Below are 15,764 nucleotides of genomic sequence, written 5' to 3'. Positions count from 1 at the left end.
TGGGCAGTAGAAAGGACAAATATTTCACTGAGGTAGTTCCTAACCCCTCTGCAGTGAAATGCAGGTGTTATCTTTTTTTTTTTTTTTTTTTTTTTTTTTTTTTTTTTTTTGTTAACCTTATGATGTACCTGACATACATTTCATCTTCTTTTGTCCTTGGGAAAAAAAAATTTTAAAAAAGTTATCTGAGTGGGATTGGAAGCATTAATGGTGTAGACTTTTCAGCTGTCATGGTCATTGGGAAGATTGATATATTTCCCTTGCTGGTTTTCCTCCCCCTCCCCCACCCCTGTCTTCTTCCTTCTCCTCATTTTAAGCCTGCAGCTGTCTCTGCAGAGTTCAGGGAGTTTCATAGTTTTAATACTCATATTTATCATGTTAGCATTCACACAAAATGAATGAACTGTTACCGGTGCAGCAGCTCTTCACAAACTTGTGCAGTCTACATTTCATAACCACTATATTTAATTCTTGACATTTCTGGGAAGATTGGGAATTAAAGCAAAAAGAGTGTGCTTCTAGAACTGAGTATACAGAAAAAGAATAGCAGAACATCTCTGTGTCTAATAATTCCCCTATAAGAAAGGAAATACCAGGTGAAAGATATACTGATCTGAGATTGCATTAGAAAACTAACAAAGGTACTTAAATGTGGAAGTAATGTGCTTAGGTTTAAGTCTGTACGAAAGCCAATGTTCTGTTTTTGTGGTAGTATAGTAGCTGTAGCTGAGATCATCTAACCCCACAGACAAGAGATGATTTCTAGGCAGAGAAAATATATTTCATTTTCCATTTCTATAGCTGAAATAAAAGGATGGATTTTGAGCACACCGAGGAGCCACAGAATTGTACACCATAAAGGCAATTTTTTTTTCTAAATTGGTTAGTCTACATAAGTTACTAACTCTGCTTACAAAACTTGTCTCCCTTCTTTTTCAGTACTAGTGATGGATCTGTTCTCTTGTTTGTATTAGTAAAAAGGAGCCATACAGGAATCAATAACATTCACTAAATTTTAAGTCATATCTGTCCAAGACTCATTTCATCTTTGATGAGTCAGTGATGGGCTTAGGTGATGGGTTCCATCGTATAAGAACTAAGAGTGGAAAATAAATAAATAAATAAATATCCAAGGCATTATAATCAAATTTTTCAAGACTGAGTAGGTGCCATCCTACAGCAAACCATTAACTATTTAGCTTGAGAGTCTGATGCATACAGCTTCTATGAGACTTCCAAGATTTTATCAGATTTTGATGAGTTTCAGTGGCTCGGGAACACCTGCATGAATATTTTCATGTTTGTTTACTTCATTTATCTGGTAGGAAGCTGAACCACGTGAAGAGACATGCTTAAGAGACATTGTCCCTTTTTTGTTGAGTAGCTAACCAAATTCAGGTTGTTATACGTTGTTGCAACTAGGGCAGGTAAACTAATAAGTGACTCTAATATTTCGTAAATACTTTTTGTTTACCAAGATTTATTATGTCTCTAAATGTAGCAAGACTTGAGAATTGATGGCCATTATCAGGTGTTAGAGTTCTCTATCTAATCATCTGTTATTCCAAAGCCTGTGCTAGTTTTACTTCTGAACTCTGCTCTTTGTGTTTTCTATAACTGGGCTCTCTCTTAATCCCTCAAAATTTTCAGCTTCTTATCATCACAAATCACAGCACCTTAAAAAATAATTTTTTGCTATATTTTTTCCAAGTATTCAGACCTCTAAGACGGCAAAAGTAACACCAGCAATAATCCTATTCCTTCTCTCCTTCATCTTCCAGACATTGCTCTAATTAATTTTAACATGGCAATGCCATGATCCACATTTCCTATTCAGTAAAAATGTTTTACATCTTAACATTTTTGTACAGTTTTCCTGTCAAGGTATTTCCCATTACTAACCTGAAACAGTTTTACTTTCATTCAAGCTTTACCACTTGATTTTTACAGGGCATAGCTTTTTCCAATAATAACTCAAATTATCCCCTGATTCTTAAAAGCCATTTTTAAGTTACTCACCACAGACTTCCTCATGTAGGAGCACTAGTAACAAATCTGTACACCTAGATCTAACTAGAATCGGAGACTGCTTTCAGGTGATGCAATGACTTAACTCTAGAGAGTTTTTAACTCTTAGACTTTTCCTGTAACAAGCCAACACTCTCCAATGTTCTTGGTATTTTTTATAAGACTGCTCCCAAACTGTAGGCACTAGTATCTTGGCCAGTATGTAAAATGTCTTTAAATAAGGTAGACCCAGATCAGAGTTGCTCCAAGACACCTTTTCAACTCACAAGGTTACCCTATTGACTAGTGAAATGCTTCCTCTTCTCCTTCAGCTCAGTAAATGACAGTCTGAATTTGTAAAACACCTTTCCTGATATTCATTACACCTCTATTAACTATAATGCAATCCAATCAAATTATTATCTCAAAACTGTCAAGACTCGTAGCTGAATTTGCAGCGTTCCAATTTCCCTTCTCAGACAGGTTCCCATTCCCAGGCACTTGTCTCTGTTTCAGACCAATTAGGTAATTCACTTTTCAGACCTTTATTTTTTTCTCTTTTATTATCGGCTTGTCTAATTGAATAAACTGCTATGCTTGAGCCGGTCTCTGAAGCACTTCATGGATCTTATTCCATACATATTGGTCAGACTCTGATTACCTCTGGCTGGCTGCTAAAAGTACAGCATGAACAACATCATAAACCCATAAATATTTTCTTCAAAGTACTTTCCAATTTTTAATTCTGGGTGATGGTTATAAATGGAATTACCACCTGCTCATCACTTTAGTTTTAAAATCAACTTTTCACAGGTGTGTATTTATAGTAACACTTCACTTAAATGCTTTCCTTAAAAATATGTGTTAGTGTCTGCATTCTTTGCTTTACAAATCAAATATTCTTCTTGATCATGGCCGTCTTCTTCAAGAATGTTGTAACTTAGCCAAGTCTTCCTTTCTTCATCAAGCATAGCAGATGCATATTCTACTGGGGTGCAGATGATCAGTTTGCATCTAGATTGCTGATGGTTGCTTTTTCTTTTGGTACACGCCTGCAAGGAATGACTCACCATCTGTGGCAAATTCCACAATCACTTGGAAGGCCTTTGGCCCCCTGTCATGGTTTTTTATTGGTGTGACCGGGTTTGATATAACATGCATGTAATATTCTGAAAATCCCCCTTCACTGTGCTGGATGAATGCCTTTCAGCACATCCTCTGGAAGGTAAGATAAAATCACTTCTTTCCTTTTCATGGATCAGCTTATATTGAGAGGTGGCTACTGGGTATTCAGTGCCTGTATAGCTCAGTCTCCTGAAAAGCACTGTCCGTGGGATAGTTAAGCAGGGTTACTGTTAGGAAGTACCATCTTCTCCACTATTTTGGCAATGATGCTTAGTTTGCCCATAAACATTTTCAGGGGAACTTGACAAAACAAAAGCAAATGAAACTCTTCCACCAATATTGCACAAGTTCTTGCTTTGTGAGATAGCTTGGTACTCTCAGTTACAAGCTACAATGACCAGTTACCTGAAGCACTCTTACAACTAGTCTTTAAAAGTTCACATTTAAAACAAAACAAAACAAAACAAAACAAAACCAGAATGCTAGATATTCTCACGCCTCTTTCAAGGCATACAAATAATGGTATTGATTACAAGTCACTAACTTAGCTGTAAAAGGAATATTATGCAATTCATGGTTACACTGTCATTGTATTAGAAATTAGTTGAACTATAAACATGAAAAGCAAGTAAGATAAAACTCCAGAAGTTCAGATTTAAAAATAATCACATTTTTCTAACCTTTACACATGAACACATGAAATAATAAGTGGAGTGTCAGTTGAAATAATCTTACAAATCCACCAGATGCTTTCAAAATCAGTACTAAAATGAGTGAAATATGAATTCATATCAAAGGATTCAAGTTTTCTCTAAAACTTCTAAGCAAGAACTTACATATAAGGAATGATTTTGCAGTTAGCTAGTTTATGAACATTTTGCTCCTGCCTTAGTATAGAACTTCATTGTCCTTAACTTATTCTCCTTTATAAATTAAGCTCATGCCATAGGTCAGGAATCAGCTTAGGTAACTGAAAAGATTAATAAGCTTTGGCAGTTAAAGGTTACAAATATTTTCTTTGTGTACAGGCTTTTTTTTTTTTTCTTTTTGACTTAGTGTTTCTCTAGTAGTCTGTAATATGTCATCTGTTACAGCATATCCATTATGGCTTAAATGTTTGGTTTATATTTCCTGTAGCAAAATGCATGATCTCTTGAGAGTTATATTTAGTAGATAAAATGAACTCCTTTCCAATCTTTTCATATGACAGGCTGCCCATAAGATCAAAACACATAAGTGTAGGTTATATTTAATTTTTAAATCAGAGTGTTGTGGACAGATGTTTGAAAGCTTAAGATGACTCATATTCATTTGTTGCATGTTTTTTTGCCTGGGTAACCATACTGTAGATCATGCCATTGCTGCTTTACTGATATATTGCCATGGTGATGACTTATATAAATTTATCATAACCTTCCTGTCAATGGCCCAAACTGTGCCTTTTGTAATAACCAACCAAACCACCATATGAATGGGAAGAATCACTTCTATCTTTAATATCAGCTTATCTTAGTCAGATATTGTGATAGATGATCATTATTTTCAACCTTTTTTGCATTTCCTTCATCTATGTCCAGCCCAAGGTGACAGACACAAAATAAGTGATGTATTGAATTGATGAAGTATGCCCAGAAGATTTTTCATCTGTGTAGCTGTCTTTGTCTATGTATGGAACACAGTCAACTAGGGTTTTTACAGAAAATGTTTGGGTGATCATTTTATTTGAATATTTGTTTCCCGCTGTCAGTTTTCGTGGTTACATTGCAGTTTTTGCAGGTAATATTTCTTCAGAAGAGTAGCTGATGTGTTCTTACTCAGTACATTCACATTTTTACTTAGACACCTGATTCAAAACTCATTTCAGAAGACAGGCTTGTTAAAGAGATTTCCTAGTTACCTTGATATACCTTGCTATACCTTAATATACCAAGATAAGGATGATAAGGGAAAGAGGATAGTATATTTTTGTTTACTTCCTTATATCAGGATAATTAAAGAAATCTGGGTTTTAATTCAGTTTTTACCTAATTAATCCACTCAGAATTCAAACTGCTTAAAGGGACAGGGGCATCTTTATGGCATGTTTGTTTCTTTTACAAAGCAACCATGAAAATGCTAAACTCTAGTACAATTTAGCTTGATTTTTTCTTTGGCTCCCTTCTTGTTTATAAATTAAATATTTTTCCTGTCTTGTTTTGATACTCCTTATTGCCCCTGGTGTAACTGCTCAAAGGACTCTCTGTCTGGGGTGTTGCAGCAGAGCAGATTCAGACAGTTCTGCTTGGAGAAGGAAGTGGAGAGTTTTGGTTCCCATTTTGCACTTCTGGAACAGTTTAGGGAAGGAAACACCTTTACACCTTTTATTGTTCGTGGTTGCTGACATCATATCCTTCCCTGACCGCTCTGTGCGTGTTTCCTGCCATTCTGTCAAGATTCTTCTGTGTTGCAGAGGAGGGATAGAGGGTGGGCATGTGTGTGTGTATATGTGTATGTCTGTGTGTGAGTGTTCAAAAGAGACACATGAGTGGTCAAGAGATCCGCTGCATTTGTCCATTAGCTCTTTTCCCTTCTCAAGGCTGTGATCAATCTCCTCTCAGCTACCGCTGCCTCAGCCAAATCATATAGTGAACAGAAGCCCGCCAAAAATGAAGTTCCTCTTTTTGAAAGCAGTCAGTTTTATTTATTTTTTTAAACGTTTGACTTTGAAAAGAAAAAAAAAAATCAGAATGTCGTAACACAATAGTATCTAACTCTATGTTTCTTTAAATGCAATTTGTTTGCATGTGATCATATCATTAAACTGGAAGACTTCTTTATATGGATTTGCTTCAACAAAGCTCCTTTATAGATTCTCTTGGATAATGGAAGCCTGCAGTGCTATTTGAGTTTTGAAGAACATTCAGCTTTTCTAGTCAATATGCTTTATTACTGTTAGGGAAATAACAATTTATCAGTTGAAAGGACATTTAAATACTTAATACTGCAATTTTTGTTGCTGAAGAACTTCAAAAAGTATTGAGAACACTGTTGAAGTCCTAAATCAGCTACTGTGATTTGTTGGTCTCCAGAGTTCCTTACATTCTGACTTGGAAATTACCTGCCTTTGAAGGTTATAGCCCTTGCATGAAATGTCTTGATTTACTTATCTGAATTTAATTGATTAGAAATTAATCCAAATATCTGGTTTATATATGTACTAATGAAATAATTAGAATTATATGCAAAAACACGGTAAGAGTAGCACTTGAAGCACTATGTCTTGATAGGTATATATATGTTTGTGTGGGTGTGGGTGTGGTATGTGTGTAGCTGTGTAAAGAGCAAGACAGATATAGAAAATGCCATAACCTTCCCACTTTGTCTCCAGTAGCCGTAAAAATACTGGAAATTATTTTTTAAAAAAGGAAATATATTTGCTACAAAAATTTAAAAGCTTTTATTTGAAATTAGCTAATATAAAAATGGAAAAGCAAATGGAAGAAAGATTTTTTTCATCCATGCAAGAAAACTTAACCCACTGCCTGGTGAAGCAAATTTATCTTTCTTTGCATATTGTGTGATTTATACATATGACCTGACACATTTTTTCTTCTCCTTCAGGTTCTCTCGGGGTGCATGATAACGTTTAACAATAAAATAATCCTTACTCCCTTTCAACTTTATTTCCTGGACTTCTCTTTTTACACTTACAATAAAACTAATGCAGTCAGGCAGAAAAGAACAAAATTCTGCTCATCAAGTGCTGCGTGAATTACTTTAAGATAATTTTGTGTAGATCATGGGAATTTTAAGTATTCTGACTTTAAACTGCCTATAAAAGCTTTTGTTGTTTAAAGACCGGTCTTAAATGTGGAACTCATAAGTGTGTGGGAGGGACTCAACATATTGCTCCTCCGATATGATTTCTGTCCTTCCTGGTAGATTTTTCTCAGCATTTGGTGATTTTTTTTTTTTCTGAACTCACTCAGCATGAGCATCTTGATCTACAGAGCTGCTCATCCTCACTAACCAGTCAGCACTGCTCTAATCTGTCCACCCTGACCTTCCACCTTGCAGGCAGTAGGATCTTAGGGACACATAGTGCTGTAAACCGACAGTGCCACCGGCTTCACCTGAAAGAAAGGGAAGGAAGTTGTTCCATATGTATTTGCTGTGGATTAGTGTATGGGCTTATTGTTGCAGAGAAAGCCTGTTAGATTCCTTGGAGTCCTGCTTGTGCATGGGAAACACCATTCTAACTTGCTCTTTGTGTTGGAGGTAAGATTTTAGGAAAAACAGGAAAGAAACCCTGTTCAAAGAAATCTAAAACTGTTCCTAAAAATAGACTGGGTTTGTTTGTCAACACTGAATATCAGATAAAACCGTCTCCTAGCTTTGTTTGGGGAAAAAAAAAAAAAGTTTTAAAAATACATTTAATCAATTTATTTCAAAATTTTGGGCTTTTTTTAAAAAAAACCTTGTAGTAAATATGAACAAGCATCTTTTTGCCTTTTTAAGTAGTGAGAAGTTACTATTTTCAAATATTAAAACGTAGCAAAATATTTTCATCCTATATTTTATTATATTGGAAAAATGAATTGGCCTATGTTCCATGTTCTGCGTTATGTTAATGATATATAAATACGCCTAGAAAACAATAAGAAAGGCATTCATAGGCAGAAAGTAATTATTAAACCTGAAAATTTGATTTGCCTAACAGATTAATTACACCATAATGGCTAGTTAAAAAGTCAGACTGACTGTTTATTCATTAACTTTTTTTCCTCAGAGTCATAAAACATGAGCAGCTTAAGGTTTAATGTATGCGAAGAAAATCAAGAGACAATTGAAGATCAGAAGTGAGGTCTAGCTTTTCTACCTCAGTAACTTTGAATCAGAGCCAAATAATGGATTAAATGACCAGGACATTGGATGTGAAGAGAATAATTATGTGATTTGTGAACTTTTGTGAAATATAGAATTTGCCCTCCATTGTGTATTTTTTGTATATTGCACATAACTGTCCTTAGCTCAGAGACAGAACAAGTATTGTGAAGATCAGTGCACTACTAAAAGAATGAAAATATTTTTCAGAACATTCTTAAATTATTATCTCTCTGTTATTCTGTTTGCTGATTATAAAGTCTCTGTCAGAACATTTTAGAACTTACATTGAAATGAGAGGGAAAAATGCACTAGTGTTTTCTTCACGCATCTTAATACTTTCACTTATCTCTATTCTTAAAGAATAAGATTAAAAATTTTGCAGTTAAAGTAACTGACATCTCCTATATATCAATGAATACTTTAAAAAAGGTCCATCATATTTGCATAATGAGGAATATTATCACCTCTGCTGTCAAAACGCAAGATTGTTTTCCCTTCAGAAATGAATTAGCTGGCCTATTTTGCATATATAGGTACAGAAAGGTTCATTAACTCTCTGATATAGGTAATTTCTCATATTAGATCTGTGAGTGATATCTGAAATTAGAGGCACTTAATTCTGTTAAAATTTTCACAATGTGTATTTCAGTCCTTTTCTTATTTCTTGATATACAGGTGGGTGGGGTTTTTTTCCCTGAAAAATAAGCCCTTGAATTAAATTATTATTTCACCATAGAATACTTTTTTTATAGGTGCAGTAAATTTTATTATAATTTACTTGTACACTAAATTATAATGCGGATGCTTGACCAGCTCCATATAGTAATTTTCATCTGGTTATCAATTTCATAATAACATTTGATTTCCTTTATGTGTTTAGCAGGAACGGATGCAGGGGACTGTGAACTGAGTAGTGCAAGTGCTGAAGAAGGAAGTTTGTTTTGAGGAAACAGGAAAGAGGAAGAAAAGAGAAGGGAAAAATACGTAATTTTAAGGAAGAAGGAGAGAAAAAAGAAACGGGGACTATGGGGAGAAAAAAGATTCAGATTACAAGGATTATGGATGAACGTAACAGACAGGTGAGCTGTAAAATACTACATTTGAACATCATATTATATTTATAAGGTGGCATTATCAAAAGTGATTAAAAAGTTTATAACTTTGTGTATATATGCATATACCTACATATATATGTATACACATACATATACACAATGTATGTAAGACTATTAAAGAAAAAGTACTTTTGTAAACAACCAGAAACCACACACACTCTTTTTAAACTTTGGTAACATGCATGGTAAGGAATTTATTACTTGAAGCCTTGATTCTTCAAAGACTGATGTTTATGTTCTAGTTTGGACCCCCTCCATACTTGCTTTGACTCAGCCTGGATTATATATGGTTAAGCACTTCAGCGAGTTGTTACAAGATACAGGTTTTTAGAACTGTATTTTGTGAACTTCTATAATGTGAATTATTATATATGAAAACTTGCATTTAAATCCAGAGATCCCAACTATCTATGGGATATGTATGTTTCTACACCTTTGCAGCGTTTTTATTTTTACCTCCTTCATATAAAAATGACACTTCTCCATAAAAAAAAATCTCATCTTTTTTGGTCTGAATTTTAAAAATAATTTGGGTAGCCTCAGATATTGTAAACCCCATGTTATTATGTTGTAGTTAGGAAACCAAGTGCCTGTCACTGTGACAAAATAGATCCAGCAGGACTGACTAAGTAAGTATTACCTCTGATTTAGACAAAACGACTGATTAGCTATCACATATTAACAACACTGCCCCTGCTAGTTAAATTATGGCCATAATTTGGAGAATCTGCCTTCCTGTTTTCACAAAAATAAAATTCAGCAGTTGACATCTTCAAATAAAATCAGTGAAATGCTGCTGCTGTGTACATTTGATGTAAATGGATGGATGTTTTGTTGAAACTGGAGATTCACAGTTGTGAGATACTCTTCATGCACTTATTTAACCCTATGATTAATGTTCTTCTTACACCTGGCTGCAATTTAGGAATAATCTTCAGCAGCCAGTTTTAAGAACTTGATACTGGATTAATATAGTAGTTCCATTCATTTGATCTATAAAATTCTTTATATAATAGAGAATTTGTTTCTTAAGAAGCTTGGAGGATTTTATAAGGCTGTAAAAAGCTCAGCCTGAGAATAACAACAAATTATAGTATTTAAATATGCTTTCCAAGAATTTTTAAATTCTGTAGTGTTATTAGTCACTTGTGTTTGCCATCACACAAAACCATTTGTAAAAACAAAATGTCACTTATGACGGATACATTTTGTGTTTTCCCTAAAGTTTGCCTGTTCCTGTGAGACAAGCCAAAAAGCAATAATTCTGGCATTTATAAAACTATCATTGTATTTATTTTAATTTATTTATAGCTTGGAATTTGATCAGATTTGAATATTGAATGTAATTTATCATTAAATGTTAAGCTACTGGCTGTTTGAAGCTTGACCATACTACCATGGTTTCTTTTTGAAGGGAACATGAATTATTTTGTAAATGATACGACAAAATTTTGTCACTACTGATGTTAGTTCATACAACAGCTTCAATGTCAACTTGCTTACTGACATACAGGATTTACAGAGCCCTCAGCCTTGGTTTTGCCAGAGATATCTTACAAAAGATAATTTATTTTTAAAAAGGAAAACAGCTAGTCTTTCGAATCATGCACAGCAGAATTTCAAGAATTCCAGCACCAGCTTTCAGAACTAGTAATTATGTATAAAACTGTAACACTAGAATAACAACAACTGCAGTGTTAGTGCAGAAGATGTTTATCTAGCTAGCATTTCATAGACTCATAGAATAATGGAATCACAGAATGGTTTGGGTTGGAAGGGTCCAAGATCTGCTAGCTGCAACCCCTCTTCCATGAGCAGGGACACCTTTCACTATACCAGGTTGCTCAAAGCCCCATTCAGCCTTAAACACCTCCATGCATGGGGCATCCACAGCTTCTCTGGGCAGCATGTTCTGGTGCCTCAACACCCTCACAGTAAACAGTTTTTCCTAATATTTAATCGAAAACAACTCTCCTTTAGTTTGAATCTATTCCTCCTTGTCCAGTCACTACCTGCTCTTGTAAACAGTCCCTCTCCAACTCTCTTGTAAGCTCCCTTGATGTACTGAAAGGCTGCAGTTAGCTCACCCCAAGCCTTCTCTTTTCCAGATGGAAAAGATGGAATCAACCCAATTCAATATTTTCTGATATCTTATCATGTTGATACCACTATGAGAGTGGAGGTATAGGTTTACATTACAGTCCACATATTAAAACTGGCTTGATTTTGTGTCTTATTTCTGCTGGTGTACTGAATGATAATTTTAAAATGTTTTACTGATTTTATCCTCTTTGCATTTAGTGCTCTGATTTAACACTCAATGAAGCCAGTGATTTCCATTGAATCATTTGGACTGTGGGATCAGGCATTTCAATTGTAACAATATATATGTGATTAAATACAACTGGATTTTCAATAATAGCTGATTGGTCTTTTAACCATTTGTATGAGACGTACTCTTTCACAAGCCTTACTGTTCTTAAAATATAATGTATCCCCTGAGGCATTGCTGTTTGAGCATAGCAGCATAAGTTTATATGTTTTCTAACCTGTACACTTCCAGTAATCTTAAAATACCAACTTGTTTATATTCCTATATTGTCTTTTACTTGATTTTATTCATATATACAGATGTAGATTGAAAGGTTGCATTGGGAAAAAAGGATTAAAAGTTTTCAGTTAATACAATTAAAATACCAGCTCAAGCACAGTTCCACAAAACCTAATCATCGCTCCATTTACATATGAAGACTTTTTTTTCTGCCTCACTAAAAGATGTTTGGAAGAACAGCAGCAAATCAGTTGACTTAAAACTGTCATATCGTTACTTTTATTCAAATGCAGTGTGGTTTTAAAACACAAGGTATGTTAGATGGGATTATGGTATACTTGGATAGTGCATCCTCAGCTGTTCTGAATTACATAAATTCTCTGTAGGACAGCATATGCAGGGAAGAATACATGGAATACATATCAAATTAGGAGATGTAACAATAGTTTAATTATTCTGTCCTCTCTCACTGCAAAGGTGAATCTATTTGGAAAGCAGAATTTTTGCAAAAGGGTTTAAATTGTTACAAGGCCTGAGGAAGGTGGTTTCTGTCCTTGCTTTTGCACTCACTTGCCCAGTGTCCTGACTAGCTATCTATGTCAGCCATTAAATGGTGTCCTTATTCTGTCAGTATAACAGCTGTTTTCTTCCATACTACTATCTGCTATAGCAGGAGACTCCCCTACTGTTCAAAGTGCTTGTATGTCTGGATTGCGAAGGACAAAAATAGTAGTGACCTCCCTTCAAGAGAATTTCTTGTAGGCAAGTCTAGTTTGTGGGATTTGTGTACTTTAGTGACCATACTGGTAATAAATGTAAGTTGAAACAGTCCAGAGTAAGATATCTGGCTGCAAATCTCACAGAAATGTGCAATATGGGGACATACTCTGCACTTTTTCAAAAACTATTTGAAAATTCGATATTGTGGGGTAAGTTAAAGGGAAAATACTGCAACCTACTCATTAGAGGTACAGACCTTTCCCCCTGGCCTGCGTATGATCTCTGTCATTGACATCAGGAAGTACAGAATTCAGGCTTTTATCAAGGAGGAGCCATTAATTTAATGTTGTTTCATATGGGCTGCAAGTTGGTTGTATTTTCCTAGCCCTTGTAGTTACCCTGTGGTGTTTTAATCTTCTTTGAATGATCACAAATTCTCTTTGGCTGTGAAGGTTTCAGAAAAGCTGGTCTGAAAAATTCCCTTTCACCCTGATTTTACCACAGGTAGGAGGATTATGAATAATTGTCAATGCTAGAGTAAATGTGTATTTATTTGTGTAGTGTAGTTACCACCATATCATCAAATGGAATGAAAACTCTCAAGAGAATCCTTGCTATCAGCAGCCAATGTGAACAGTGACTTTTTTTTTTTTAATTCTGGCAACACTGAATAATAAAGTCTTCATAAATGTGGAATAAATCCCTAGTGATATTGGTCAGGCTTATGAGATTATGTTGGCCTTGACAACAGCCCATACAAGCAGACTGTGACTGCTTCTGTGGTATTAGTTGAACCACCAATAGGATCAATAGCCAAAAATATTGGCATTGACATCTGATGCTAGAAGTTCTTGACTGATACCAGGTTTTTCTGCAGAAATTTCAGTCAAGCAGATTGGAAAAGGCTTTTGGGAAGTCTTCTAAGTTGGTTAAAAAAAAAAAGAAAAAAGTAAGGTCATTTGGGAAAAAAGTGTGAACTTTATTTTTCTGTTTTCTTAAGTGAAAGAAATAATTCATCTACCTTTTTTGTGGTCAACACATGAAGGGAAAATTACATTCATCTGTCTCAGAAAAGTCCTTGTATTTTTTCTGGTTTTCATTACTTTGAAATATTTCGTTCGTTTTAATGAGCCTTTCATAGTGTGCTCTGGACTGGAATCTTCTGAAAATCTCTTTGCAGCCATCCAGGCAGGTCTGTCCAGGCCTAAAATAAATACGTGTAATGACGTAAATGATATTGTATTACTGTTATACAAGGTCACTAACAAAATATCTCATTAAATCCATGGTCTGTGAGCTAAATCCAGAGGTATACTGACCCAGGAATGAGGGCATATTGACTCAGTGATATTCTGGTATTGGGTCTGGAAAACCCAATTTTAATTTTAATCCTCTTTTTTTTTCTGGTTTGTATTAAGAAATATGAGGTCTTACAGGTCCACCATTTTTTGATCCTCTGATTGTCTTGCTCATTAGTTCTGCAATTATTTTCCCGCTTGTGAAGATTTACAATTAAAACTGCGTTGAGCTTACCTAGTGATTCTGCGCACCATTCAAAACATTTCTTTCAATTTTGTAATGAGCTGCTTGGACTTCAAATGCTAGTAAATACCACAGGAAGTGCACACGTCAATATTAAGATGCTTACACAGTGGGACACCCTTTTTAAAGTGTCACTTCTGTGTAAATCAATGCAGTATAACAGTTAACAAACATTTGCTATTTAACTTTTTCATGTACAGATTTTTTACCACTCTGATTTCAGCAAACCTGTAAAGTTATAAACTAAGACTTGCTGCAGTTATCAGCTCAATACAGTAAAAAGTCAAAGCAGCAAAGTGAGGTTATGGGGCAGGGGAAGTATATCCTAGAGGGAAATGACCACTTGCAGGAAGACCTAGATTCGTTCTACTGACTTCAATACCTAATGTTGTTAATTTCAAAATTAATTTCAGCCCCATGTATCTATTTTTATCTTTGTTTCAGTGCTATTTAAAAGGAAAGAGTAAGAGACTATTGGCTGAATCAGAAACTTCCCTGTAGAAAGAGTGAAGAACTTTGAGTATTACTGCTAACATGAGCACAGCTTAGGTAGAAAACTTTTATCCAGCAATTTCCTTATATATTCAGTATTCCCTCATGAAGTGTCTTCATTTTATCCAAGACATGAGATTTCTTTTTCCCCACCAGGGAAATGTTTTTATATGAAAACATAAGTGCTTGACTATGCAACTAAGCATGAATTTATTCAATGAACCTTTGTTTTATTCATCACACACTTTCTCTCTTTCATATATTTTAGTTCATTCCCTTGCTTATATTCAATTGCACACAGATATATGCTTGGAATATAGCATTAAATTTAGGTCTTGCCTCTGTTTTTTCAGAGGTAAAGTTAGGTTTCTAAAAGCAAGTAATTAGACCCCAAGCTTTCATGACTTCTATTTATAGTGATCTGTACAATTCTGGCAGCACTTTTCATATTATGGCAGACTACCTGAGAAGTCAAGTTTTAAGAGAAGTGCTGAACTGAACTGTGAATTTCTAGAATGCATTATATTTAAGGTTAAATGTACTTGTATTACAAATACTTCTTCTAAGCATAATTTACAGTGAATTAACATACGGTAAATATTTAGGTCAAATTACTTTGAAATGTGAGCAAGAATCTTAAGAGGGTGCAGTGGTGAATGAGACATCTGCCTACACAGCAGAGTTGAATAGTGCAGACACAGACACAGCCTTGCTGTCTTGCAAGGAATGGTTTGGAAAGCCCTGGGGGAGAAAGAGCTGGAGATGGGAAGCAGAACTGAAGCCATTGTGGAGAGGAAGAAGTTACACTCTTCCTGTTATGACAGGAAATGCAGACAAATGTGCTTCCTGACCATTTGCTCAGCAGGGAATGAAATATTCTTTGACCTTTACCTTATGAACATTTTAGGAGCACAGAACTAATAAACATGTTTTTTGCAATAAACATCTATTTGTACCTGCCAGAAGTGGTGATAGCATTATGAAAAAAAAATCAGCTTTGTTGTATACTGTGTTTTTGAGATGATGTTTTTAGATTAAAATATGTACATATCTGTATATCTGCCTATAATGAACTTAAACTTACCTTTTTGTTCCAACAAAAGGAAATGAAGAATCAGAATTTCAAATATGTTTGTTTTGAGATCTTAATTTGTAAGTTAAAATGAGAATATTGATACTCGCTAACCTACTAATTTCTGAGTTCCTGTATAATCTGTTAATTAATACATCTTTTAATTGTCTCTGCTCTCTTTCCGTACAAGGGAAAAACTCATAAGAGAGATCCACCATCTTGTATTGGATTTGGGCAGACTGAATAATGTTACTATTTTAAGTATTTCATTTAT

At 34.8% G+C, this 15,764-nt stretch overlaps 1 protein-coding gene across 8 annotated transcripts in view; it reads left to right on the top strand.

Annotated features, from left to right (window-relative positions):
• Nucleotides 1-15,764, top strand: part of MEF2C (myocyte enhancer factor 2C) — a 120,044-nt gene that overhangs the window by 33,327 nt on the left and 70,953 nt on the right. For 7 of the 8 annotated variants that reach the window (XM_071581503.1, XM_071581502.1, XM_071581499.1 and 4 more), the window contains exon 2: nt 8,879-9,077. In XM_071581503.1, coding sequence (XP_071437604.1) covers nt 9,024-9,077 — 54 coding nt within the window. In that variant the 5' untranslated portion in view covers nt 8,879-9,023. The remainder of the gene's footprint in view (nt 1-8,878; nt 9,078-15,764) is intronic. The other variant, XM_071581497.1, reaches the window with a different exon arrangement.

This window comes from Pithys albifrons, chromosome Z (assembly GCF_047495875.1).
Source record: "Pithys albifrons albifrons isolate INPA30051 chromosome Z, PitAlb_v1, whole genome shotgun sequence".
Classification (NCBI taxonomy): Eukaryota; Metazoa; Chordata; class Aves; order Passeriformes; family Thamnophilidae; genus Pithys; species Pithys albifrons.
Note: the sequence above shows the minus strand (reverse complement) of the source record. Positions and strands in the feature narration are given on the sequence as shown.